The sequence below is a fragment of the Columba livia genome, chromosome 2, assembly GCF_036013475.1.
Source record: "Columba livia isolate bColLiv1 breed racing homer chromosome 2, bColLiv1.pat.W.v2, whole genome shotgun sequence".
NCBI classification, from domain to species: domain Eukaryota; kingdom Metazoa; phylum Chordata; class Aves; order Columbiformes; family Columbidae; genus Columba; species Columba livia.
This window is the reverse complement of record NC_088603.1, coordinates 63,823,809-63,850,133: the sequence shown is the minus strand read 5'-3', so window position 1 is coordinate 63,850,133 and position 26,325 is coordinate 63,823,809. Positions and strand designations below refer to the sequence as shown.

Below are 26,325 nucleotides of genomic sequence, written 5' to 3'. Positions count from 1 at the left end.
GTTCAAATCCACACTCTCCTTAACACTCTGTCTTAGCCAGCACATGGAATAGTTAAAGAGTTTGTATGACATACGCAACAGCAATCATCCTCCTTGTGATCATCCTTTTTTCACTTGCACATCCCCTAAAAAAAATATATTCGTACTGTGAGGGTGACCAAGCACAGGCTGTGAAGTCTCCATCCTTGGAGACATCCCAAACCTGACTGGACATTGTCCTGGGCAACCTTCTGCAGGTGGCACTCCTTGCTTGAACAGGGGGTTGGACTAGATGACCTTGAAGTCCCTTTCCCACCTCAGCCATTCTGTGATTCTGTGATTCTGTGATTCTGTGATTCTGTGATTCTGTGATTCTGTTCATATGCATATATTGATGACAACAGACTCAGTATTTTTCCTTGGAGGAAAAAGATCACAGGGGGACAGGTGGGCACAGTGGAGATCCAGGAAGGCAGCTGGCCTTGGTCTCAGGGAAAATGTCCTTACAGCTGCTGGGCAGGAGCCAGCTGAGACATATACATGGGAGCCAAGAGCAGAAGCAAAGGTGAGTTTCTCTGTTTATGGTTGTGAGCTGTACAACACTAGTGAATAAAGCCTTCCCAGGTGAAAGATTTTCCTCCCTCCACATGGAAGCACTCACACCCAATCTGCAGAAAATACACTCACCTGTACTATTTGTTACTGCTCAGTTACTATAGCTCATATATATAAAATAAAACCCGTTGAAGACTCTTAATTAAAACAACTGTGGTAGCTACTTTCTAACCTGGAAAAAACTGAGACTTATCTGGATGGGCTTGTGAAGCCTCTGGCAGCTCAGGTAGTGACTCTGTGTGCAACAGATGGAACACCAGGTCCTTCATTCTCGTGCTGCTCCTGAGCCAGACTACCTTTCATTACTTATAAGGGGTCTATAAAGAGAGACAGGGACAGACTTTTTTAGCAGGGCCTGTTGTGATAGTACAAGGGGTGATGGTTTTAAACTAAAGGATGGCAGATTCAGGCTAGACATGACGAAGAAATGTTTTACAATGAGGGTGGTGAAATACTTGAAGAAGTTGCCCAGAGAGGTGGTAGATGTCCCATCCCTGGAGACATTCAAGGCGAGGTTGGACAGGGCTCTGATCAACCTGATCTAGTTGATGTCCCTGCTCATTGCAGGGGGTTGGACTAGATCACCATTGAAGGTCCCTTCCTACCTAAACAATTCTATAATTTTGTACCTTAACTGTGTGGCTACACTCAAGAGCTGCCTCTGTATCTGCTGAGTTCACGGTTGGGGAACACAAGGCTTTTGCTGGTCCAGCATCTGGGAGAGCAGCAGCAAGGCAGGATGATGAGGACCCTGTTGATGGAGCTGTGCTGGGGGAAGGAACCTTACATCTAGTGCTGGTTTTGGAATTTTTATGGAGAGGTCAGATGTGTGATGTGATTGCAAGAAGAGGTGCTGCACAAGCTGCACATTCTTTCAGCGTGCTTTAGATGGGGTGGAGAAAGGCTGATATAATCAGAACAGTGTGATAAAATAACAGCTATTCATGATGTGTAAGTAGGAAGGAAGATCTCATGAGAAAGGATGTGCAGAAAAAGCCCATCCAAGTTGACAGGAAGAGCCCATGGTATGCAGCTGCAGCAAACCGGCTGCTGTAGGTGATGCTGCTTGGGGCGTCAGATACTGCTGCCTCCTGTTGCTCAGACAGGGTGGGAGAAGGAGGCTGTGCTGGATGCCAGGATCCAAACACTTCTGAAATGACAACAGAACGTGGTATTGGATAGGAAAAACAATGTATAAAAAGCTTACATGCAAGTAGTGAGAACTGGGACCTATGAGATAAAGACAGTGATGGAAAACGTTACTTTGGTGATGGAATTGGGCACTTAATGGCTAGGGTTCAGTGAAGAAGTAAAGGAGACAAGCCAAGACAAGGCATGGACTGGCCCACATGGTGCACATAAACTTGAATTGGACAAGGAAAAGAAAGGATTTGCAGGCTCTGCTGGGGAGAGTTGCAAAAGAAATAATACACAGCTTTCCTCCTAATTTAACTTTCATATCACATAAACACACTTTTGTTTTTTTGTTTTGTTTTATTTTGTTTGTGTGGTTATCAATTTGACTTGAAGGTTTAGTTACCAGTGAACACTTCTACTTTAAAATACCCTGTTTTTAAGAACTTCTATGTGTGCTTTTGTTTTATAATTAAAAATGGTTCATGAATGCTTTCCTTTTGGCTAAGTCTGATTTAATAATTTCTGGGAGACTTCTCATGCTGAATTTTCAGCTACATGGAGAGATCCACTTTTCTTAACAGGACTACTATATAATCATTCTGTGACTTGCCATCTACTGCAATGTTCACTGTAGTAAAAATAGGCTGAGCTGTGAAATCTTTAGGTACAGCTCCAGGTTTGTGTGTGTGTATTTTCACACTCATATGACAGTCACCTGTTCTTGCCAGAAGTAGCGCCAAGAAGGAAACTTGAGACTTTCCACCCTCTGCAGAGGATGTTACCATCTAGCACTGAGAAGACTCACACAAAGCCTGACAGAAAAAGGATTTGCATGCTTGGAGTTCTTCACATCTCAGCGCTAAGTGACACTGTTCCCTCGTCTTCTCCCCTCCCCAGTAAGGGCACAAAGAGAAAATGTGGCCACTACCCAATGCTTTTTGCTTTTATCACGGGTCCCAGCATGTCCTCTACATACAGCTGTGATGTCTTCCCATCCTCTTAAGAACTGCTGAGGGCAGATTGAGATGGAAAACGTAAAACTGCTGGTCTTTAAATGGAAATGACTGCTCTTACCTGTTCTTAACTGTCAGACCTTAGGAGTAATCTTTCCTGGAGAGCAGTGATAACACTCGTGCAGAGAACTTACTAAAGCAAGGCATGCTCTATGCCCCTTCTGTGCTCACTTCCACGCCTGGTACCTCTTCAGAAATCAGCCCTGCTCAGTAAGTTCAGCTGCCTCAGTGGGAGTCTGGTCTTTGCTTCTGCTCTGTGAGAGCCCTTGCTAGCAGCCCGCCCTTGCTAGCTACCTCACATGCAGAAGCAGGTCAAGAAGACAGGATCAAACAACTGGTCAAGAGATGTCAGTCACTTAATAAAGGGTTAAAAGCCATTTCACAAAGCACATTTCTTGCCTTTCCTAGGACATTCCTGCATCTTGAAAAAAGCCTAAGTTTTTGGGACTAAGTGGTAACTTCGTCAAAGACTTCTTGTCAAAAGACTTCTTGTTGGCAATTTAGCCAGAGCACTTAACTTATCACCTATTACATTTTCAGTTTCCATTTCTGTCTCCTGCTTGTGCAGAGAGAAACGCTGGTGACCAGTTTACTAATACAACCATCTAAAGGAGGAGGAATCGTCTTCTAGACAGAAAGCACACTCAATGCCTTCTGGGTCGCTTTGGCTCTGAGCAATGGGTGGATGCCTCTTGAAACTCCCTAACCTAGGTCCCCTCCACACCTTGAGGATTGGAGAGCAGGGCTCCAGGTTGGATATTAAGAAAAAAATTTTCACAGAAAGGGTTGTGAAGCAGTGGAACAGGCTGCCCAGGGAAGCAGTTGAGTGACCAGCCCTGGAGGTGTTTAAAATGTGTAGAGATGAGGTTCTTAGGAACATGCTTTAGTGCTAGAGTTAGGTTATGGTTGGACTCAATGATCTTGAGGGTCTCTTCCAACTGGAATGACTCTACGATTCTCTGAAACCTACCAGAGTAATTAATGTCAAAATAAGAATTGTCTGTGCAGTAACGGTCATTGGAGAACTGCTTGGCTTTAATTCTGCTCCTCAGGTCTCTGTGTGCAGTGCTAACTGCGGGTTTCACAGCTCCCATAGAGGTGGAGGAGTCTGCACTGACACCAGACTCCTAGATAGATGCAGTTCTCAGTCTGGTGGGGAGCCCTCACTTGGTGTTTACACAGGGCTCCACATGATATTTGGTCTAGGGGAGTGCTGATCACTTTTAGGACTCCTGCCCGGACACACACACCACCAGCTAAACCCCAAGTGGCAGCCATAAATTAAACTGGGAAGAGGATACAGCCTTTCACAGCCAAAAGCTTCTCAAACTGTACATGTATGGAACCACTCCCTGCAGTGCTATGAGACTGCTGTGCCAGGAGAGCAGCATCCAACAAGCAGCTTGAACCGAGGCAGAACATCTCTGAGCTAACAGTAACCCACTCCGTTTTGCTGGCTGGCTGTGTTTGCATTCAGAGCGAGCTCGAATGCTGCCACAGAGCTGCATGATGGGCAGAGAGCATCAGCCAGAATGAGCCTCTGCTGAAATTTGTGCTGTTAAGTCATTACCAGCATCACAGTGACCTGAAAAGTTGGTATAATTTCAACTAGGTTTATTTTAGGAAAACAAAAAACATATCCCACAACCCCTGACATTTTAATATTTAATTGCAAGGAGTCATCCTCTGATGGCTGGGGAGTCTGCATTTAAGTTGCTGAAAAAACTACTTTGATTTCCCATTTTACAAGACCTAGTCTTTTTCTTTTGTTATACAATGCAACTCACTTGGAGAATTCCTTCCCGTTTTCATGGAGAACTACAGCAGGCAGGTCACTGTAGACTTCAGCTATGTCGTACCTGTATAAATGTCCAAGAAGTTTAACATTTTCCCACAGAAAACACTATTTTTGTCTTGTGGATGCTGACCTTGCATTCTGAAGCAGAAAAGCAGTATTAATCTGAAAAGATTCCCCTATTTTCTGTCTTCCTTTCATTGCCATTATGAAGCTTTGGATACTAAGCTGTTCTTTGTAAACCGTCAAGATTCTGTTGAAGTATTCTCTCTGTTTTACTGCTAAGTGGCAAAATTAAGTATTTCTGCACCAGAGAGTACTACTTTTTAACCATGACATCTGAGTTAATGAGTCTTCTTTTGCTAACACGTTCTAAAAGGATTTGTCTCTCCAGTTTCTAACAATTGAGAATAAACCATGGTTCTAGCCTCAGAAATTCCATAACAGAGCAGTAACTCTTACAGTATCTTCAGAGGCAACTCAAAGAGACCCAAGAAAATGTCAGAATGTAAGAGTTCACATACCAAAGAAAAGGGAATCTTCTGAGCCAGTGTTTCTCTCCTCTTCCTCAGTTACCTGCCTGAATCTACACTTTTGCAGTTGCTTTCAATGTGTTTCATTATTTTCATTCAGAGTAAAGGAAAGATAATACGGAAAGGTGCCTTGGATTTGATGAAAGCAAATGAACAGGAAAGAGAAACAAAGTGTACAAAATGGATTTTTATTAAATGAAAGAAAATCTGTTTTGTGGGTCAAATATGAAATAGAATATACAAAAACTTTACATCAGATCTCTCGTCAAAGAAATTACATCCTATCTAGACTGAAGTAGCACTCATTCTTTCCAAGACAACACGAATGGGTGAATATGCTTCTTACGGCAGTACAGGATCACTCAGTATGCTGTGCTAAATTTCCGGTTACAGAGAAGGAAAGTTTAAAATCTAAACGATGTCCCTAAAGAACCCAACTATTCCACAAAGTAACTTAAGAACATGAGTTTTGATCATTATGTATTCTCTTAGAAGCAAATGACAGGTGGGTCAAGTGCAGAGTTCACAAAGCTTGCATATCACGTTCTCTGTTTCTATACAAATATAAATTGTTCTTTTTTATTTTAAAAATCCTTCTATATTTGATAGCATTTATTTGTGGAAAAGGATGACCAGTTCATCAGGTTCCTGCTGTACCACCCAGACAATCCTATCTTCATCTCCTCCTTTTTTTTGAAGACCGTTACCCATAAGCCACAGACTGCAAAAGTTGCTCTATGTTTAATCACAATTTTTCTATCACTGTCCTGTAAATGAAGGTTCTGAAGAGCTCCTAACATGTCTTTGGCATAGCACACCAAGTCCCATTTAATACTTTTTTTTGCTTAAAAAAGTATATTTTCCTTTAGTAAAACACCTTAAAAACATCTATTTCCGATTTTGTAAAATAATGTATCGCCTCTTGTGTTGCTTTGCAAAATATACACACACATTTTGGAAACACATTGAGTACTGACATAGGGACTCATCTGAAGTCCGATTTGTTTATGAGAAATAAAGTATAATTACAAACTCCGTCTTCTGCATGAACGTCACATGAAGTCATTCAATTCAGCTTCAAGCGCTGCTGCCATTTCATCTGCTTCAGAACTGCTTCCTTCCTCATCTTCATTGCTGGATTCTTTACTGGATTCACTGGCAGCATCATCTTCATCCAGTTTGCGCTTGTGACCCCTGGAAGGGCAGACAGAGATAATGTCCATGAATTGAGGTACCTCATTGCTTATTATCACAGACCACTATTTAACAGGAGAAAAAAATGGGGCTAAAGGACTCAACTGGTTTTCAGGTCTAAACAAAAAGTACAGCACTTGCTTTTAAATGAATGAACAGTAGTCAGTTCATGCAATTGATTTTTAATTGCTGTTACTTACTGTCAGCTGTAGGTGCAAAGAATAAAGCACTGTTAATTTTATTTATCCCATTCTTCTGAACAAGGAATAAAATCGAAGTATGAGGCTGTTTGAAAATAATTAGTTGATTTACTTTTCTCTCACATCCCAAAAGAAATAAATCCATTGTGTGAACAAGAGATTACAAAAATACATTATATGCTGCTATATGATTTTGAAATACCCAAGTTTCTGCCTTTTTATAAAAATAAAACCTTAACTGATAAACCAAATCTCACTACACCAGCTTCTACATTTTCATGCTTCCAAACATAGGGGTCTTGTTCTTCCCTTTTATGTCTCTTTGGATTAGTACTACCAGGCTGAACAACACATTTCTTAGCATCTCCAGAGAATTAACCAGTTTAAACAGGAAGCCAATTTGCACCATACCCTGCTGAAAGAGCCATGATCCTGGTTGTGAAAGATCTCCAAGGAAATTCTAACACTTCAACTGGGACACAGCCATAAGCAAAAGAATTTGGATCTGTGGAATCCTAAAATCTTTTTTCCTTGCCAAAAGGGAATTTTATATCAGACATATACTTCTGAGACAAAAATAAAGTTGAGACATTGCATTGCATAGAATTCATAATGAGCTGCAGAAATACCTTCAAAATCCTTCCTTGATCATTTGATCAAATTTCAAGCAGAGTAATATATGCAAAGGGAGTTTCTCTTAAATAACTATCCTTTTCCTTGCTAGGTGAAGTTTCATGAAGAGAAGAATGCATTCATTTGCAATCATGAAAAATTTATACAATGATCTTTTATCTTTTAGCAAAAACCAGAAATTTAACAATACTGAGAGTATAGAAAAGTAGCACATACCAAGAAAGATTTTTAATAAATACTGACTTGAACTAGGTTTATCCAAAAGAAATAAATACAAACTTGTGAGCTTGTAAGGAAAACTGAAATAGAAATCAATTTTTATTTATACAGACATTCTTATTACCACTTTCCCAGAAGCATTAATTCTCAGGAGCCCAGACTACTTGATCCATAGGCTGCCTGAGTGACACCTGACATCCCCTTTCTCAGCTTTCCAGGGAGATGGACAAGATGGGGTGTGAGGTCAGGAGGGGAGTCTAAGTCAAAAAGGGGAAGCGAGCAGCACTATGTTACCCTGTTTTTCCTTTCTGCTGCACCACTGGGACCAAAAGATTGACTGCTGCTGCTTTACTGAGTGTTTCGTCACAGTAACAGCAGGTGGATTTTCTGTTCAGCATAGGGTGGTAGGATTAATACTCCAGGGAAGGAAAGCTGAAGCCCTGGGATTCAGTGTGGGGTGTAAATTCCTAACAAGGAAAAATGGGATGAGGTGAAAGCATTTCCTGAACATTTTGCTATTGAAACTCAAATCTGGCCTGCTGAGAGAGTTACAGGGCACTAAATGCAGCCTAATACATGATAAAAAGCAGTTTCTCAGGCATAACACTGATTTCCATGCAGCCCACATCAGCACGCAGTTTGGATGAGGAAGCACTCAGACTAAAAAGGCCCAGTTAGAAGAAATCTTAGCGCATTTCCATTAAAAGCTATACAAATGTGTGGAGCGTTGAGTTTCACTCGCTCGCTTCACGGTGATTTGAGCCTTCAGAGATACAGCCCTATTTTAGCTATTAATGATACTATTAGCTGGAGAAAAGATAATTGGGAAGTAAAGAAAGCCGAAAGAGTCTTACTCAGCAAAAGCAGAAAAAAGTTGTGCATTATTTAACAAGTAGTGGATAAGAAGTATACATATAGTGCTGAGAAGTAAAGATAGTAAAGACATGGCCAGAATCTATATCACAACGTTCACAGCTGAAAACATTTGTTTTCCTCCATTTGTAACACTGCACCTATGGAAAATGATGGTATTTACCAACTGAAAAATAACATTAACAATCTAGCAGCTATGATTTACATACATGAAATGCGTACACACAACTGTAGATGATGTATTAAAGAATGTGGCAGGACAAGCAGGTTTTTAGAGCCAGCCCAGATACTGTGAGTTTGCTGGGATCAAAATCTATAGCAAAGATTCCACAGAAAAAAGGGCTGTGAAGAAACAGTATTTCACTGCCAGTTGGTTATTTTTTAAAAGCTAGGAACAGTTCATCTACTGAATAGCTACGACAAAGACTAGCAAAATTACTAATTTATGCAAAGCCACTTTTTTATTTAAATCTGCTCCATAGCAACTAGATTTCAGTGAGGACAATCTACAAAATACAGGGCCCTGAAACAGTGTATCTAGTTAGTTAAAGAATGGAGTTCCAGTCTGCAAAAAGACTTGCCAGAAAACTTTAAGGGACAGTCCTGACATATTTTCATCCCTCACTCAGTTGTATTAAACAGTACTGTTGGAAATGCAGGAGACCGAATGTGATCTGTTCTGTTAGATTTTGTTCTTTTGGGAAGGCTAGAATGACAGCCCTCTTCAATCTAGATATGAAAACTTCCTCACTCGTGGGGGGAAAAAACAAAACCAAAAAAGAAAACACAGCTAGGCATTAGTCCCCTGCTAGAAGAAACAAAAACTTTCTTGAGAATATGAGTTTTGTTCTTATTAAGATATAAACACCTTTCACTATTGGTGTATTGTAAATTGCAGCTTCATAGCGATTCTGAAAACATCTAAATGAGTATTAGGAGATCAAATGCAAAGCTAAGTCTGATGGAAACATGGAGGAACAACATCAGTAATGTAGTGCTGCATCTTCTATTTGCAAATTCAAAAAAGAGAAATAACATCCCATTAATCATTTATGTCTTCAGAGAAAGCAGTATATCCCCATGGTGGCTTATCTATAAACGTAACAAATAATTAAAAATGTAATTATTCTCATTATTTTGTGCCCATTCCTTCTTGTTTCCAGTTTCAGAGCCATACTGCATAACACTTTTGAATGGAAATGTTAAGCACATACAGGATTCCTTCCTGACATTTAGAGAAAACGATTCAGCAGTATGTTGCAGCCTTCCATTAGCCTGATTTGCATTATTAAAAGGAATTTTCCTTGACTGCTATTAAAAAACAAACATATGGATAATAACTTAACATATTTAACCTCATAAAAAAAAAATGAAACTTTCCAAAATACTTAATTTAGAACTTTAAATATCTGACAAACCTGTGAAAAAACTTGTACAATTCTTATTTCCTTTGCCTTTGTACTAAATATTTTTCCTTTCTAATACCCAGTACAAGGAGGCCCATCAGTCCATGTGATGAAGAAACCTTTTTAAAAGAGAACTACATTGAAAAAAAATTTAAATGCATTTTCAAGATATTTAAATAAACTATAAATGTAAATAATAATGATATTAAAATTTAAAAAAACTCATAATTATACATGTGTAAGAGTTATTTTAAGGAAAATTTAATGTACAGAATGCTAGTGAGGAATACACTTAGTGGTATTCCAAATGAAGAGACAGAAACAGAACACATTCCAAAGTTGCAACAGTGCACGGTGTATGGTAAATAGCACAGGAAAAATTATTGAAAATAAAAATCTATTCAGCTCTTGATCTGTTAAAATGATCACTAAAATATGATTGCAAAGCACAACTATAGGTCAAATGAAAACTTTATTCTTATTATTTCAATTCAAATTCAGTTCACTGAAAGAGCCACAGAGAACAAAGCAGTGAAAAAAGTTCAGTGTTTGTTGCTTCTATTATCCTAAGATCTTAAGTTATAGTTAGCTGAAAATAAATGATGTTGGAAAAAACATTTTTTTCTATTAATTGAAAACCATATTGTCTCTGGTCTGCTTTGCATTGCAATGGCACCCTTTTAAGATAGACAGAGCTACATTAAGATTGAAACATCTAACAAGCAAAGGAACTCAAAGGGCAACATAACCCTTGCTTAGAACAAAGCAAACCTAAACCTTTTCCAAACCTAGTTTTAAACCTGAAAAATTACAGCAAGTATTTAAATAAATTTTCATGTATATTTTAAACACCAAATACCCACAAACCCCCATCTCTACTCTGATAACAAGTATTCTTCTAAATTATTATTGACCTGCTTTTTTCAATAGCTCCTAAAATTGGCACAGTAACAAAGTAGAGTCTCCAGACTAAATGTGTTTAGTCTTTTACAAGCAATCAGCTTACAGCACTGACATCATAAATCGGGACTTAAGTTTGGTACCAAATACAGTCAAGTTGCTCTCTAATGAGAGTGCTCCCATAGCAGCCACAAGCAGTTTGGAAGGCAATGGTTTGAAAAAGGCGTGTTGGAACAGTTTGCTGCCTTCCAACAGCACCACGGCCCGGCAGCACCACCTGCGCTGCCCCAGGGACACCTCTGCAGTCCCATGTGGAAGGTCTGTCCCAGCGTCCACATGCACCAGCCCACAGCTTTCTGTAAATCCTTCTGTACCAGAGAGAAGGGCGATGCTGAGTTTGGTAATGCAACAGGGATTTGACTCCCTTCCGTAGGAAATGACTATGAGAACAATTTATTTAGATAAACGGGTTCTGTGGCAACACCCTTCAGTTATTATGAATTAGAGCTGGTAAACCAGGAAAACTATTCTTCAGCCAAATTTGAAGATGTCAGCCCAGTACTTGGGTAATAAGGTTAAAGGATGTGAGATCTGAGAACACACAGATGGAAAATCAGTGTTGTGGGCATTTAAACATTACATAGGACAGACAAGATTAAATTTTCAGGGAGATGTTCCAAGTTTTGCAGTTACATTTTCTTAACATGGGATACATGGCGACATCTTTTACATACGCTTGATAAAATAGTGAGCAATTGTGCACAGCAGGCCTGCAAAACTCAGGTGTCTACCATCTGGCAATTCGTCTCATGCAACTGTGCAGGAACATTGAATTTTCTGTCCTAGTGCTCCTCTCTGGGTCTGGCATTGCATGCTGCCAAGCACACAGCTTTTAGAGCAGGAGTGTCAAACTTGTTTTCACCCGGGGCCACAGCAGCCTCGCGGTTGCCTTCAAAGGGCCAAATGTAATTTTAGGACTGTATAAATGTAGAAGTACTTAAATTTATACAGTCCTAAAATTACATTCGGCCCTTTGAAGGCAACCGCGAGGCTGTCGTGTCCCCTGGTGAAAATGAGTTTGATACCCCTGACTTAGAGCAACAAACAGCACCAAATCCACACTGGCAAGCTGAAGTGTGTGTTTTCGCTTTACTCTCATGCTATGACAAACCCAACAATGTTTAGTGCTGTAGGAACAAATGCCAGACACCTCACATGTTTCCTCATGGACTCATCCAACGTTGTCTGCAGGATTAAAGGATGATCCAGAAATCTAATACGTAGAAAAATGCACAGAGAATGTTTATTGCACAGCCCCGGCGTGCAGAAGGACACCCTGCAGCTGGATGAACAGCCTGTTTTGAATGCTCTTCACAAAAATGTCTTCGCAGAAATCCATCAATTCCAACTGACAGCTCCAAAACATATTTTAACTCACACAACGGTAAAGTGAGATCTAATTAAATTCTGCACGCTTGTACACTGTTCTAACAGTGAGAAAATATTCCGGAAACTTGTAAAACTATTTTAACAACAGCCTTATAGTTCTCTGAAGTAAAGACTCACTGTATATCTAAATTGAAAGTTTTAAAGTCAGGATACCATAGAAAATTAAAAATAAATGCAGAAGTTACTACAATGTGTCAATTTTGTAAATTTTGCTAAAATAATCCATTTGGCAAGGCATTTTCCTGATATTTATACCAATGGTAAAGTTTAATAACAAAAAAATTACCCCAACTCATTGAAAATGGTTATTTCTTAACAATTAAACATTTGCTTGGGATATTTCAAAAACAGTGTAGCAAAAAAGCTTTACAATGAAAAACTGTGCACTGACCTTATTTTCTTTGCACTGAACTAATTAGAAAGAGATAATAATTGAACTGGATAATGCAAAACTAAAAAATTCAATCTACAATTTTACTTACATAACTAAATCACGGATAACTAAACTATGCCTCTAACGTATTGTTATTTTATTAACTTCAAGTTGTTTAAAAAATAATCCACTTAGCTATTATAAGACAATACTTACAACATACAATATTGACTATTTCTTCAAAACGCAAATACAACAGCAGCAGTTTTATATCACATAAAAAAATACTCTTGCAATTGATTTGCAGAAGACAACAGCAAATTAAATATACCTTTCAATATATGGAATGCTAGACTGTTACTTGACACTCTCATAATGGAAAATGCAGAGATGCACTCTCTTAATCTTATTGTAAACAAACAAAACCACAACAATCTATTCACCTTTCCTGAATAACCTCAGCCTCCTTCTAGACAACCAAATTTGAATAAGCCCTCAAGAGGGGAACAAGTCAATATTCAAACAAAAAATACATGTGCATCAACATGTTAATATTTTTAAAGGCAATCCAGGCCTTTGTTGTTTGAATCAAGTTATTTCTCCAGTTCCTTCTACTTTACAGATATCACTAATTCTGACAGCAAACATCAGATGGTAGGTTTATCGCTCTGTGGAGATTCTGGGGAGCTCTTGGAGGCCATAATAGGAGATATCAAGGAACAGCAGTCAAGCAAAGTAAACTTCAAGCCTTCCTTCACCAGTGCCTAACAGTTACAGTACTGCAACTCTGCCTGGATTCAGTTTGCAAAAGTTGCTTAAAAATGGTGTAATTCAAACAAATTTCTGTTACACGAAGCACTGCAGGAGACAGAACATTACTCTTCATCACTATCTGAGACTAAGTTTAATCACCACAGAACTAAATATGAGCTGTTGTTTTAAAAATGGTAGCACGTAATAAAAAAAAGTAAGAAGGAAATTGGGCAAAAAAAGTAAGATGTATGGGCAATTTATAAAATTCAAAGCTCCATCAAAATAAGGAGTTAGAAAAAGCACCTTATTTCTCTGAGAAAAGTCAAACTACATTTTTCTCACAGGTGCATACTGTGTGTGTGGAGGCACCCCTGTGCCAATGCAAGGGAGTACAACTACAGTTTAAAGACCCAGTGCTGCAAAGTAATGCTTGGAATTCACCTGTCCTGTCAACCTGGCCAGATTTGTCAGTATCATCCAATGACCATTCTTCAAGAAGCATCATTGGGCATCTTAACAACTAAAGATATAATTTAGCTCATAACACACTGGCTGTGCTAAGAAAGGAGGCTTGAAGTAGGTATTCCATTACTTATGCGATGGCTTTTAAAGTTAGATATTCATAAACTACTTTAAGTTAATATATATGTTATGGGCTATACTAAGTCATACTGAAAGCTAAGACCATTTTCTCAAAGCTTTTAACTCTGATTTTTACTAACTTCTATTACACTCTCATTTTTTCAACAAATTATTGAGATTAAATTGCAAATAGCCAAAACTAACATTCTTCTAGGATGTTTGCTCACTGAATAATGGCTTTGCTCACAAGAATATTAACTAAGACTAGCTCAGTTTCATAATAAAATATTACAAAAATAACACAAAGCACATCAACAACTCTGTATGGATACTGGTAAAACTGTCATCTCCACTGGAGCACTGTAAGAGTTGGTCTAACGAACAGTATTTGCCTGACCATCGTCATCAGGGAACAGATGACCTGATAGAAAGAATTGGAAAATGATTTGGAGAGAAGCCTGAGGAGAAGAATTGTGTTGCACAGGTCTCTCCGACCTGGGGGCTACTGGTAATCATAGCTGCTGTGTGGACTTCACCTGCTGCCTCAGCCAAACTTGCCCCCACCTCCTAAAGGGAACTGTGTTACACAGGTCTCTCCAACCTGGGGACAATAGCTGCTGTCCAGAAGATGGATTTTCACCTGCTGCTTCAGCCAAACTTGCCCCCCAACTCCTCCCTGTTACAAAGGCCAACGAAGAAGAGCACGCCCAGAAGTTCACCAAGGGTCCTGAGGTCACCCAACAGACCAGAAAGAGAGCCCTGGACGCAAGGCGATGCCAGCACAGACAGGTTCTGGCAAGCGAAGCAAGGATTTTTCAAGCCTGCGCAGCTAAGCCTGGGTTGCGAAACAAAGGTGGAGATTTGCCTTGACCCATGAGAGTGAGGGGGGTGAAGAAGCATGGAAGATGGTTCCTGACTGGACATCATTGAGATCTCCCCAACAAAGGATCACAGATCACGACAGAGAACCAGCAGGACGCCGTTCAGGACCTGGGACCATAGGGACGCCTTTGGACCCATGGTGGTAACAAACCCTCTTCCCCCCTTTCCTTTTCCTTTTTCTCTACTTTCTCTATCGCGTGCTGCTTTACAGGCAAAATAATAAAGTAACACTGTTTGATTGAATTTTAACCCCTTGGCATTTTGGTTGCCTTAATTTTGCGCTTTGAGGTCAAGGTAAACGAACCATCATGAGTCCATCACCGAATGGACTGTGACAAACACAAAAAAGACTTAAAATTCCTTTAACATGTTGTACTCAAAAGGAGTAAGATGCAAACACTCTTTCCATGCAGTTATATTCCTTCATGAAATGTACTAGCTTACTCCTGGCATAAAAGGGAAGTCTTTCATCCTCCTCACATTTCCATATGATTTAACAGGATACTCCATCAGTTCATTGGCTCTGCCTGCCTAATGGTGTGGAAAACCAGTGAAATCCTCTAGCACAGCAAGTCCACTGTCTTTCTAGCGAGCTCTCAGTGAGTATCACCTTATTGTGCAGCTGTTGTGATGCTATGGTACTGCTCCAAACACAGGAGAGCGATCGCCCTGTCTGGCCATCAGCTGTGAGATTTACTTCTCTGTATCTTATAACGTTTTCCTGGAATATTACACTGCTTTACTACTTCTGTTTTTTTTTTTTTTTTTTTTTTTTAATGAGAAAAGTCCAGCACTCCTAACAGCAATACATGCCTTCTTGGCACTTCCCATCCTCCCACCTCCTCCTTCCCTGAATTCCCAGCCCTGTCAGCTTATTTATTGGTAGAAATTTTATACAATAAATCTTTTTTCATGCAGTAAAATCAATTTGGGAAGACTTTGTCTTGGAGATACAACAGTAATAAAATATGACGCTACAAAGTACCCAGGAAATAATTTATCAGTATCAAAAATTTGTATTTTAAGTCTACATTTTTCTTCAGACATTCCAGTGTGCTTCAAGATGTTTTAGAAAAGTCAGTAAAATACAAGACGAAGTGACACCAAGGCTGGAAGTCACCTGTTGGTAGAAGAAATGTTGAACTTAAATTTGTTAGAAATCTGGGCTAGAAATTGCTATGTTTCCATGAGATACAGAGGAAAGTGATGTCAAGGCTCGATTTATGAAAAAGAAAAATCTGAATTAAAGCAGTAAGAGTATCTGACAGAACTACATGACTTTTACAACAGTTTTACAGGGTTTGTGTAAATTATGTATACAGCATACCAATACAAGCAAAATGTCAAAAACAGAACACTAACCATCTTTAACTATGCAACACTATTGAACTGCCTAAAAAAGTGGGTCTCCGTTCATTAAATTTGGATCTCTACAATACTAGGTCATGGAGCAACAGAAGTTCAACCTGGATCAAACTGGCATATGCCAACCTATCTGCCAAATCAAATCACACCACAGAGAATTCACCGTACCTGTTGTTTTCATAGTAGCTAAGATATGACAGACTACTGCATGCAGCAGATTGCAGCTCTGCTGACTATCAGTACTTGATCCTATCTACAGCATGCTCTACAATTTTTTTCTGTCAATATTTCTAGAACAAATTTGAACTAGCAAAGGCGGTTTGTACTTGATCTGCACTTTCTGTTGTGCAGTTGCAAATATTTTGATGGTGCTGTCCAAAATCCAGATTGACTGTATTGTTCAGCTGCAGCCCTTCCCACACCTCTAATGAAGAAGACATATGAAGGAAAAGATGCTTCACGTCTATTATAAATCCAGAATAACAGGTTGCTACTGAACCTGGTCTTATCTATGTAGCAGTATCAGACATAGGCTCATATAAAGTACAATTATCAAGTTATGTGGATACACAAGAGGAATGTGCTAAAAGGTATTTCTCTGGGCCCCAAATGACTACTGAGAGAGTAACAGTACTTCAAACGTTTAACAAAAACTAAGATGGTAATAAGTTGTTCTTTTTCTAGTTGCTACCTGAGAATGAGATAGCCACACTAGTGCAGGGACAGGAGCAATGTCTGACATGCTAGGTAGAGGCATTACTGGAAGAAAACAGATGCTCCCCTCTGCATGACTTTGGGAATAAAATCACTTTGCAGACCCTCTCCAAACTGTGCATGCTCCACAGCAACACTCTAACATCACACCACATCCTCCCTGCTCTGAGGGACTGTTATGACAGATGGAACCCAAGGTCATGGACTAAATGAACTCAATGAGCATTTGAAAGAGATAAGATGGACTACGGGAATAATACCTGTGCATGCATATCCGTATCTATTCGTAGAAAAACTGCTAGTGATTAACTGGAACGTATTGGTAAGACCCGAGCACGACACAAATGGTACAGAAGAAGAGGTGGAATGTGCTCAGTTGGCCAAGATACAGATAATTTTCACAGAAAGCTGACAATGTCTTGGAACTGGCTGGGGCAGAGTTAATTTCCACATGAAGCTGGGAGAATAACAAAGCCAGGGCAGCTGATCCAAACTAGCCAGAGCAATATTTGATACCATGCAAGATCATGCTGAATATAAACTGGGGGGCTGGCTGAGGGGAGGAACTCCCTGCTTGCGTGACTGCGGTGCTTTTTGTTCTTTGGACCGGTGGTGCCATGTGATCATGTTTCAGCACAACCTGCTCTCTGGATCTCTGTTGTTCCAGGATTAGTGGTTTGGTGCAAGGATGTTGATGATCGGTACTCAGGGGATTGCTGCTCAGGTGCAGTCTGGACATAATTTTTCTGAGTTTGTGAGTATCCTTCATTTTGTACACTCTTCCATTGTTATTATGGTTGTTATATTTTCCCTTTTTCTGCACTATTTAACCGTTTTTATCCCAACCCATGAGTTTTGCCTTTTATTTTCCCACTTGTCTTCCCCATCCCAACAGGGGTGAGGGAGGGATGACTGAGTGACCATGTGGCTCTAGCTGCCAGCTGGGGCTAAACCATGATAACAATGCAGGGACAATTCTTCACAATCAGCTTGATATAACGTACTTCTGAAATAAGTTCAAGTTTTCTACAAAACCTGACTTTATTTTTTTCTAATGGAAGAACCTATTTGGATTGCAAATGATGAATAAACTACTTACAAATGGGAAGATCTATCCATTTTAATTCCTACAGTTTTTTTTCCTCCCCTGCAGTAAGAAGCAGCACTGTCTCTCTTCTACCAACATTTTTAGCATACACCATTTTAATTGGTGATCTACACTGCTGTTTAGCACTCATTACACACTTGTAAGGGTCAAGATGAATGCACATTAGTTATTATGTGAAGTTTAAAGTACTTTTAGAATTCATTAGGGAAATGAGAGGGTTGTAATATATCTGCTATTTTTCCTGATTGGAACAATGTTGCCTTACAGCATTTCTGCTAACGTCCTGAGAACTATCTCAGTAGTGGCACAGAATGAAGGATTAATAACCTTTGTACACAGTTGCTGATTTACTTCTTGGTTTCCTTATTCTCAAAAAATGTTTAGATAACCATACATCTTGCTGAGGAAAAAAAAACAAAATTCTTTAGTAGCTTATAAATTGCATTGAAGCATTCAGCCTCACCAAAGGAAAACATGCTGCCTAAATTACCTGAGGGCCATTCTAGGCTATTCTTCAGACTTCATGCCAGTTTTTTCACTGATACATAAACTGAAGCAGTATGTTACTAGTTTCCTTCACTCTCAACTTCTGCATTACATCTTTCTTACCCCTCTCCATTCCTTCAAAGTCACAGACGCAAAACATTAGTGTCTACAGTCTGCCGAAATGGGGTAGCGGTGGTAAGAATAAGTGCTTAAACACGCACTCAGTGCCGGGGGAGCTGTATCTCCTGTGTGAGTGGGAGCAGGATACTGGAGCCTGGTACTGCTAATTGCTCCTGTGGAGAAACAGAAATAACTCCAAAACAATCTGATGCTTACAGTTTCTTAACTGAATTCAGATCGCCCTAGAGGAAGGAACTGCTTACTGTGTGTGGCACAAGCGTTCTTAAGTCGAAGACAGAGAGAAATGTTTTTCCTATTTCTCCCCTTGTGAGTAAACACTGAGAGCTCAGCTTTTTTGAAATCCACTCAGGTTTCCAGTCGTCCCCCTCTTGCTCTGGCAATCATGGGAACTAAGCTGGAGCTGCCGATTCTACAAGGTGGCACAACAGGTAACAGGCCCTTAAGCAGATCAAGTCAAGAACTCCCAGCTCATTTTCCATTATCCCAGTTTCTTGCAAACCTTCATTTCTCCAAACTTAAATTGTACTCTTGGCATTTTTTGGATCTACGTAACACCTAAATAAAACCTTTCACACAACAGCACCTCTCCCAGCTGGGCTACAGAGCCAGCATCAGATCACTGCCCTTTGTGCATGGTTCTGAAAACTCTCCACTCCTACTTGTGAGATAGTTTTGAACAGTCCCACAGCCAGCCATCTCAAGGGGTAGCACTACATATCAAGAGTTCTTCAGGGAGGTCCCTCAGATGGGGTCAATAGCCAGCTCCTGTTTTCCCAGGTTGGGGTTAGGCTGGGATCTTGTCAGCACAGCCTCTCCTCCTCTTTAATCACATGCAATGCTGCTACAGGCTTCCAGGACTTGCCCAGAACTTTTCTGACTTCCAGGTAGCTTACACATACTCTTTCCTCCAACTCTGACCACAGCAATAGTGATTTTACAATTCACTTAACAGTGATATGCTAATTAAAGCAAACAAAACACCTGTTCTTGATTCTGAGACAAACTCATCTTTATTGCAGAAGCACAAGAAAAACAGAGCTAGATAAAAGACAAATCTAATGTTCACCTAATTTATTCTTCTTACCAGTCTAGATCACCCCTTAGGCTTAATGTCAGGGTCCTTGAAGGGTGCCAGGATCCTCCCCTCCCTGCTGCATATGGACTCTTATCCAAACTGACGTGCTGGTTTTCAATACTTTACACTTTCTTCTTCAGCTGGTCTCACAGTTAAACAAGAATCCTCTCCTAGAGAGCACCTCTCTGTTCTTTCTCTCTGACTATGTGCATGCCTCTCATCATTTATCAGCCCTCACTCCTCCTAAAATGATAGTAACAAATATTTGATTTCTACACTCTGCTTCTGCAAGATCCAGCTGTTGTAGACATGAGTTTCTTGCAGATCTATTATAGAGAAATATTTTCCCTCATGTTCTAGCCACTCCATTGTCCTGGGATGGAAACTATTAGTTAATGGCTCTGCAATGATAAAAGGCAATGACTGCGGAAAGACTTCAAATACATTGGGAAATCAATTTCATTACTTTATCCAGAACTCTAAGCTATACATAGATTCACTAAATCATTACAGATGGTAAGTCAGAAAAGAGAAATGTAATAATACCAGCAATTCCCATATATACCTTAGTATTTATTAGCACATTTAAGGAGAGAAGGAGAATGAGGTAAATGCTCTTATGCCTGACAACCTACCTTATGGTCCCAAACATTTGCCTCCTGTTTAAACTAGAAAAAAGAAGCATCTTTAGATTCTCAGTTAATTTTGCAGATACCAGCCCACTTCTCATAGAAAGCAGAAGTGAAGCCAATTTATTGTTAAAGTAAAATGAGAAAATAAAGATTTATTTTAACAGCACTCTCCTAGTTTTAGCAACATACAAACTCTTAATTGCCTCTATCCTTCCCCTGAAGTATTAGAACTGTTAGAACTTAAGGTCACATAAACTTACACAGCTAAGCCACATAGTACTGAAGAAGGAAAACCCATAAGAAAAAGTTGTATTGACTTCTTAATTTTTAATGAATTCTTTATATATCAAGACATACTAGCTTTCAAATTTGTAACTGACAAACAGTATAAGAGAAGTTTATGTTATTTTTCACTTTTCTAAAGGCACTCCTCTTCCCGGTCTCAGTTGAATAATTACTATGTCCATTAATAGATACAAGCTTAATATACATGGTCATGTGCAATTCAAGTTATATTAACTGCACATACAGACACACCTGGACTGGATAATATTAAATTATTGCATCTAAACAACTTCTAGCTATTTTCACAGCAGACAGTAAAATAAGCTGAAGGCAGATGGTCACTCTAACCAGGCTGTATTTCAAAGCATTTTTCAGACTTCCCATCTGACATGATCTAACAAAAACACAGACAGTATAAATGACCACTTTGTGACAAAAGCAGTCTTGTGCAGTTTACATGCTTTTTAGCAATGATTTGAGTCCTCCATATTGTGCAGGGAAACGTGAAGATACCACAGAAGCATGTTGAAGTGTCTCACACAAGTTCAAAAAACCACTGTTCAGCTATGGAATGATTAAAAAAAATCTATAGAAATATAAAAACTTAGATTATTCTTAAATGTAAAATTGATTAGATTTAGCTGATAGTTAAAGTGGAAAACACCTCACTTATAGCCAAATGCTAAAGAAACTTGGCAAAAAAAGCAACACTGCATCCATACAGAGAGACTTTTGAAAAAAAAAATCACTTAGAAAAAGGGAAGACGATTAAAAGAACTAGCTGCTGTTTACATTTGATATGTTACTGAGAAACAATTTATTAAAGTAATTTAGGAACAATAGAAGCAAATAAGATATTATCTTCAGAAAGAACCATCCTGGGAGAAACCAATAAAAACCAGTCAGTCCCCTTGAACTTCAGCTATAGTACCTGCCACGTAAGATTTATGAAAAAAATCCTATGTACTACTGATAATACTGAAGTTTATAAGGACAAGATCACCATCACTGACCATACAACAACAGACAGCAGTGTACTCCCACACCTTCTGCTGCTGCAGGTGTGAGCGGGCCACAAGCAGCCTTTGGAGAGCAAGTAAGCATTGATCTTGCACACCAGAGAGCAGAGCCAGCTCTTAGGACAGGTGCCATGGATATAACACATGTAACTGCAACACTTTAGGACTGCGGGAATGGCCCAGCTACACCTTAAAGAGCTGCCTTGAGGTTAACCTGCTGTGGCAGTTGCACACACCCCAGTAAGGTCCAGAGCTTTCAACATAACAGCTGATGGCTCTTTAGCACTTTTGTGTCCTACTGTGGTTGTCCTCATGTACTTACCTCGATCCATGCAGACCATCACATCCCCACCCCAGGTGACTCCTGGGAGAGCAGGAGGGGCATGACCCTCAGTCAACAGACAGGATCCTCAGCCAAGGAGGTGCCCAGGCCAAGAGAAGCTTCTGGATCTCATTTGTACAGACTGCAGCCAGATCCGATCAGCCTATAAAATGGAGGGGACCCCTGCCAAAGACTCTCTGAATGGTCTTCTCAGAGCAGCAGGACTGCGAACAGAGCCCTCCCCTTAGATCAGGGAAACCATCCAAGAAGACTTGCCAGGATTGAGTGCCCTCACCTTCTCCTTGGTGAGTGATTATTTTCTTCTGGACACACCCTTGACCAAGCCCTTCCTCCCCCCAGGCAAGCAATTACTTCTTCTGGGTACCCTTGAGTGAGAGAGGTCTCTTTTTGCAAGTGCACGCACGCTGTGGATCATCATTCTTCTGTGGTTGTACAGTAATAATATCATCAACTGGTATATTGAACCTGCAGCTTATTAAGTGCTGCTGGAGTGTTTATTGATTTTGGATTACCTCTCTGCTTGCATGGGTTTCAGTCTGCTCAGTTTTGGTTCTGAGTTAAAGCTGGTTCAAGCTTACATTTGCTTGGGGTCATTTTGGGGTGTCTCTGTGACACACACACACTCTAAGGCAGCCCATAGTATAGTGAAGCTGGTTGCTTTTTGCATTAATTCTGTGCCAAGGTTTGCTTGGTTGGGCCAGAGAACTTTCAGATTGCTCAGTTCACTTTCTGAAAGCCTCCAGGAGGACGAGCAAACATGCACAAGCTGTGCACTTGCTCCTTGTAGGAAACGTAGCGAAATACAAGACCATTTCAGTCTCCTGCTCTAAATGTGAACCAGCACCTTGGTTAATTTTAGCTCTAGTTAATAGTCCCAATGTGTGAAAGTTTACACTCTCGCAGTTCTCTCCTGTGACTTTTTTTGTCTTATTCAGTTAATGATCTGAGGCTTTCCAAAATGCAGATATCATATTAGGCCTTTGCAATAACTCATCAGTTAGCAGCTCAAATTATTTCGGAATCTATAAGCAGCATTGTACATAAAGTGAACGACGTCCTTTCGTGACCTCTCCTGAAGCAGACTTTACATCTCTGCCTTGTGCTATGTATATTAATGACAGACATGTGGCTGGATTCTTTGAACAAGGACCTTCTTCAACAGCTGAATAAACATACCTTTGTTTCCCTACTGATTTATGCAACTCTGAATACACAACAGATCTAGTTAGACTTATTTTTTCTCAGTCATATTTCAGTAATTTTGAGAGGTTTGATATTCTTGTAAATGGGTATGGAATGGGGTTGAGTATTGCAACATCCCCCTGCACAGCAAAATCCCATTCTTCTTTCTCTGCATATTAGGAATTTCAACACAGTAAAACTATGTTATCAAGGAGAAAGAAAAAATTCAGGATACATCTCTGACAAAGAGGAAGAAGAAAAAGAGATCTGTAGAATTATACGCAAGAATATAGCAAGGAGATATATATATATATATATACAGATATATATACACAAATAAAAATTGTTTCTCAATTTTGACATGAATTGTAAGCCTAGTTCAATAACTGAAAAACTGGAATTTCAGAGAATTATATCACATTTGAAAAGCTTTACTGAAGAATTTTCCATGTTTTTCTGATATAGATCTCCCACTCAAACCCATGTTTGTTGAACTCAAAGTTTTAAAAACAAGAGTTTGAGGGCAAGGTGTCAAAGACCAGCTCTAATCTGTATTTCATGCAACCAATTTCATTATGGAACAGTAAGTTATGCCAAAATAACAGCATTAATCTGTTATTTGCCCTAAATTTCTACCCATGACAAGCCACTTGTCAGACAATCCTTAGTCTCTTGCAAAACTGACTTTCTTACTGCAAACTCTAGATGGCAAAAGCAGCTGCTTTTCATTTTTTGAATCAAAACGGGACTTGAAAAAAAATTGCTATGTCCTTCTAAGGGCTGTATCACTCTCTGAAAACTAGTTTATTCCACGCTTATATCCTTCCCATTGCAGCATGGACAGTGACATTTTTGAGAGCTAGTCATGCATCATAATTTCCATTACTCTTACAAGTTAAAAAGAAACCTAGGGTAAATGGCTGTCAGCATTGTTGTTTAATCTCTTAATTTACTACATAAATAAGAAAAATATGTCACCATCAAGAATCATACTAAAAGAAAACTCAAGTAATGCATGCTTCCCAAATGAAGCTGCAAGCACAAAGCTTGCCTAATCATGCAACATACCTTTCTTAAATCCCCTCATTTTCTCAGTATTCAATTTATTCTTAAGCATTAAAGATATACACAAAGAATATATAAGATTATATTCCAGAAAAGCATGTGAAATACATTTTAATAAGAATATACAGTCAGTTTTCTACAAAATTCACTGATGAAGTCTCAGGGCAAAACAGGTCAAGAGCAGCACAGATCCTTCCATCTGACCCAGGTGTATCCCTCAGAAGCGATGCCTGGGTTTTGGAGAGAATTCCTCAGTTCCTTCCCCCCCGCTTCTTTAAAATAGTTGATTAAGATAAGAAGAAACTACGACTCTATATATTAAAAGTTGATCTCTTGGTATTAGTATCTGGCAGTTTCTCTATAAAAAACTATTCCCTTCAAAATGCTTTATTTGCATCACATATACAAGACAGCAATCACCTAAAATTTCTTCTTACAGATATTGTTATTTTAATTTTTTATGCACAGAAGATAGCTTATGTCCATGATGCCCAGGAAATCATGGGTTTCAGTCTTCCCCTTCCCATGTCTTATGATTCTAGATGGAAAGAACAATTGAGACATACATAAATATACACATATATGGTAACGACTGTGACTTTAAGAAGGAAGCCATTTTGATGGCACAATAGAGTTGACAGTAGGGTTTTATCAATTGTCCTTTCAACAGACCTTAAAATTACCTCTCTTATGTAATGGAAACAGCTGACAACTCTGAAGAGTAAGGAAATAAGGAAAATGATAGATTATATTGAAGGGAGAAAAGAAGCAATCAGGAATACAGGGAGTATAAAAGCTTCAACCAGTCCACGGGAATTATTTATTCACGTTTTTATTTTTAGAAAGATGCTATGGCATTTTCATCTAGAATAGTGGTTTCAGGTAATAGGAAGACTGATCGATTACAGGGCTTTAAAATACTACCAGTGGGACTAAATGACAGAGAATATCTAAGATGGGCACTACTCAAACTCTTAAGACATTAAGTGTATGATTCAGAAACTTCTCTTACTCCAGCTTGGGAGCCACTGAAAGACATATCTAATTGAAAATGCACTCATCCCATTACCACTGAAAGGGTTGCATGACTCACAGAAAGGGTGTACCACAGCAGAGAGTAACTCCAGTGTTGACTCTGTGTCATTGTTTAAACCCAGCCAGAAACCAAGCACCACACAGCCACCTGCTCTCTGCTCCCCAATGAAATGGGGGACAGACTCAGAAGGGTAAAAGTTAGAAAACTCATGAGGTGAGATAAAGACAGTTTAATAAGGAAAAGTCACACATGTAAGCAAAGCAAAACAAGGGATTCATTCACTATTTCCCATGGGCAGGCAGGTGTTTAGCCATCTCCAGGACAGCACAGTTCCATCATGCATAAAGGTGACTTGGGAAGACAAATGTCATAACTTTGAATGTCTCCTCCTTCCGTCTTATCTCAGCTTTATACACTGAGCATGATGTCATACGGCATGGAATGTCCCTTTGGTCAGTTGGGGTCAGCTGTGCCTCCTTCTCAACTTTTTGTACTCCCTCAGCCTACTCACTGGAAGGGTGGTATGAGGAGCTGAAAAGTCCTTGACACTGTATAAGCACTGCTCAACAACAAACAAGACATCCCTGGATTATCAACACTGTTCTCATACTAAATCCAAAACATAGCGCTATAGTAGCTACTAGGAAGAAAATTAACCCTATTCCAGCTGAAACCAGGACACTCTGCTGTACAAGGTGTTTTACTCCTAAAATACAGAATTTTGATTTACAAGAGCATATTTTCCTGTCTGTTGTCTTCAGGACTTGATTTTGCTGTGTTCTCTCTCCTTTGCCTCCTCCAGAACTGTTTGTTTACATCTACCATCCTTGGCTCTTCACATATTTTCTATTAGTTTCTCTAAAACTTGTACATTTCTTTCTTACTGTATCTCCCTTCCTTTTCTAATTCAAATTCTTCCTCATCCTCACAAGAGAAACCTGTCTCTGCAAAGACATCCAGCCATGTAAAAACTAAAAAGTGATAAAATGGAGAAGGGATCCCAAGCTCAGAAAAACACATTTATTTTTCAGTTGCTGGAAAGACAAAGACATTCCCTGATAAGCAATACAGACGTCATAGGCATTACACCCTAATATTCACTGTATGAATGATACTTGTGCCCTCAGCTTCTGGAAATAAAGCATCAGCTTAAAGCTCATATTTCTTCCTTCATGAGCAGTGAAGAAGGTTAAATCTGTATAAGGAGCTGGAAGGAAAACCTAATGAACACAGGAGATGGTAAAGGTCTGACGGGTTGTTTTTAGTATTAAAAATCTGGCAATGCTAAAACTGCAGAAGGTGACAGCAAATATCAAACAAATTTTAATCGGTAGAGTG

The 26,325-nt window shown here is 39.4% G+C and overlaps 1 protein-coding gene across 5 annotated transcripts in view; it reads right to left on the bottom strand.

The window, feature by feature from the left end:
• Nucleotides 1-5,244: 5,244 nt before the first annotated feature.
• CTDP1 (CTD phosphatase subunit 1) overlaps nt 5,245-26,325 on the bottom strand; it is a 114,445-nt gene continuing 93,364 nt past the window's right edge. For 4 of the 5 annotated variants that reach the window (XM_065052269.1, XM_065052271.1, XM_065052273.1 and 1 more), the window contains exon 13: nt 5,245-6,266. In XM_065052269.1, the coding sequence (XP_064908341.1) occupies nt 6,125-6,266 (142 nt within the window). In that variant the 3' untranslated portion in view covers nt 5,245-6,124. Of the gene's footprint in view, nt 6,267-15,282; nt 24,490-26,325 lie in introns of those variants that run through there. The other variant, XM_065052270.1, reaches the window with a different exon arrangement.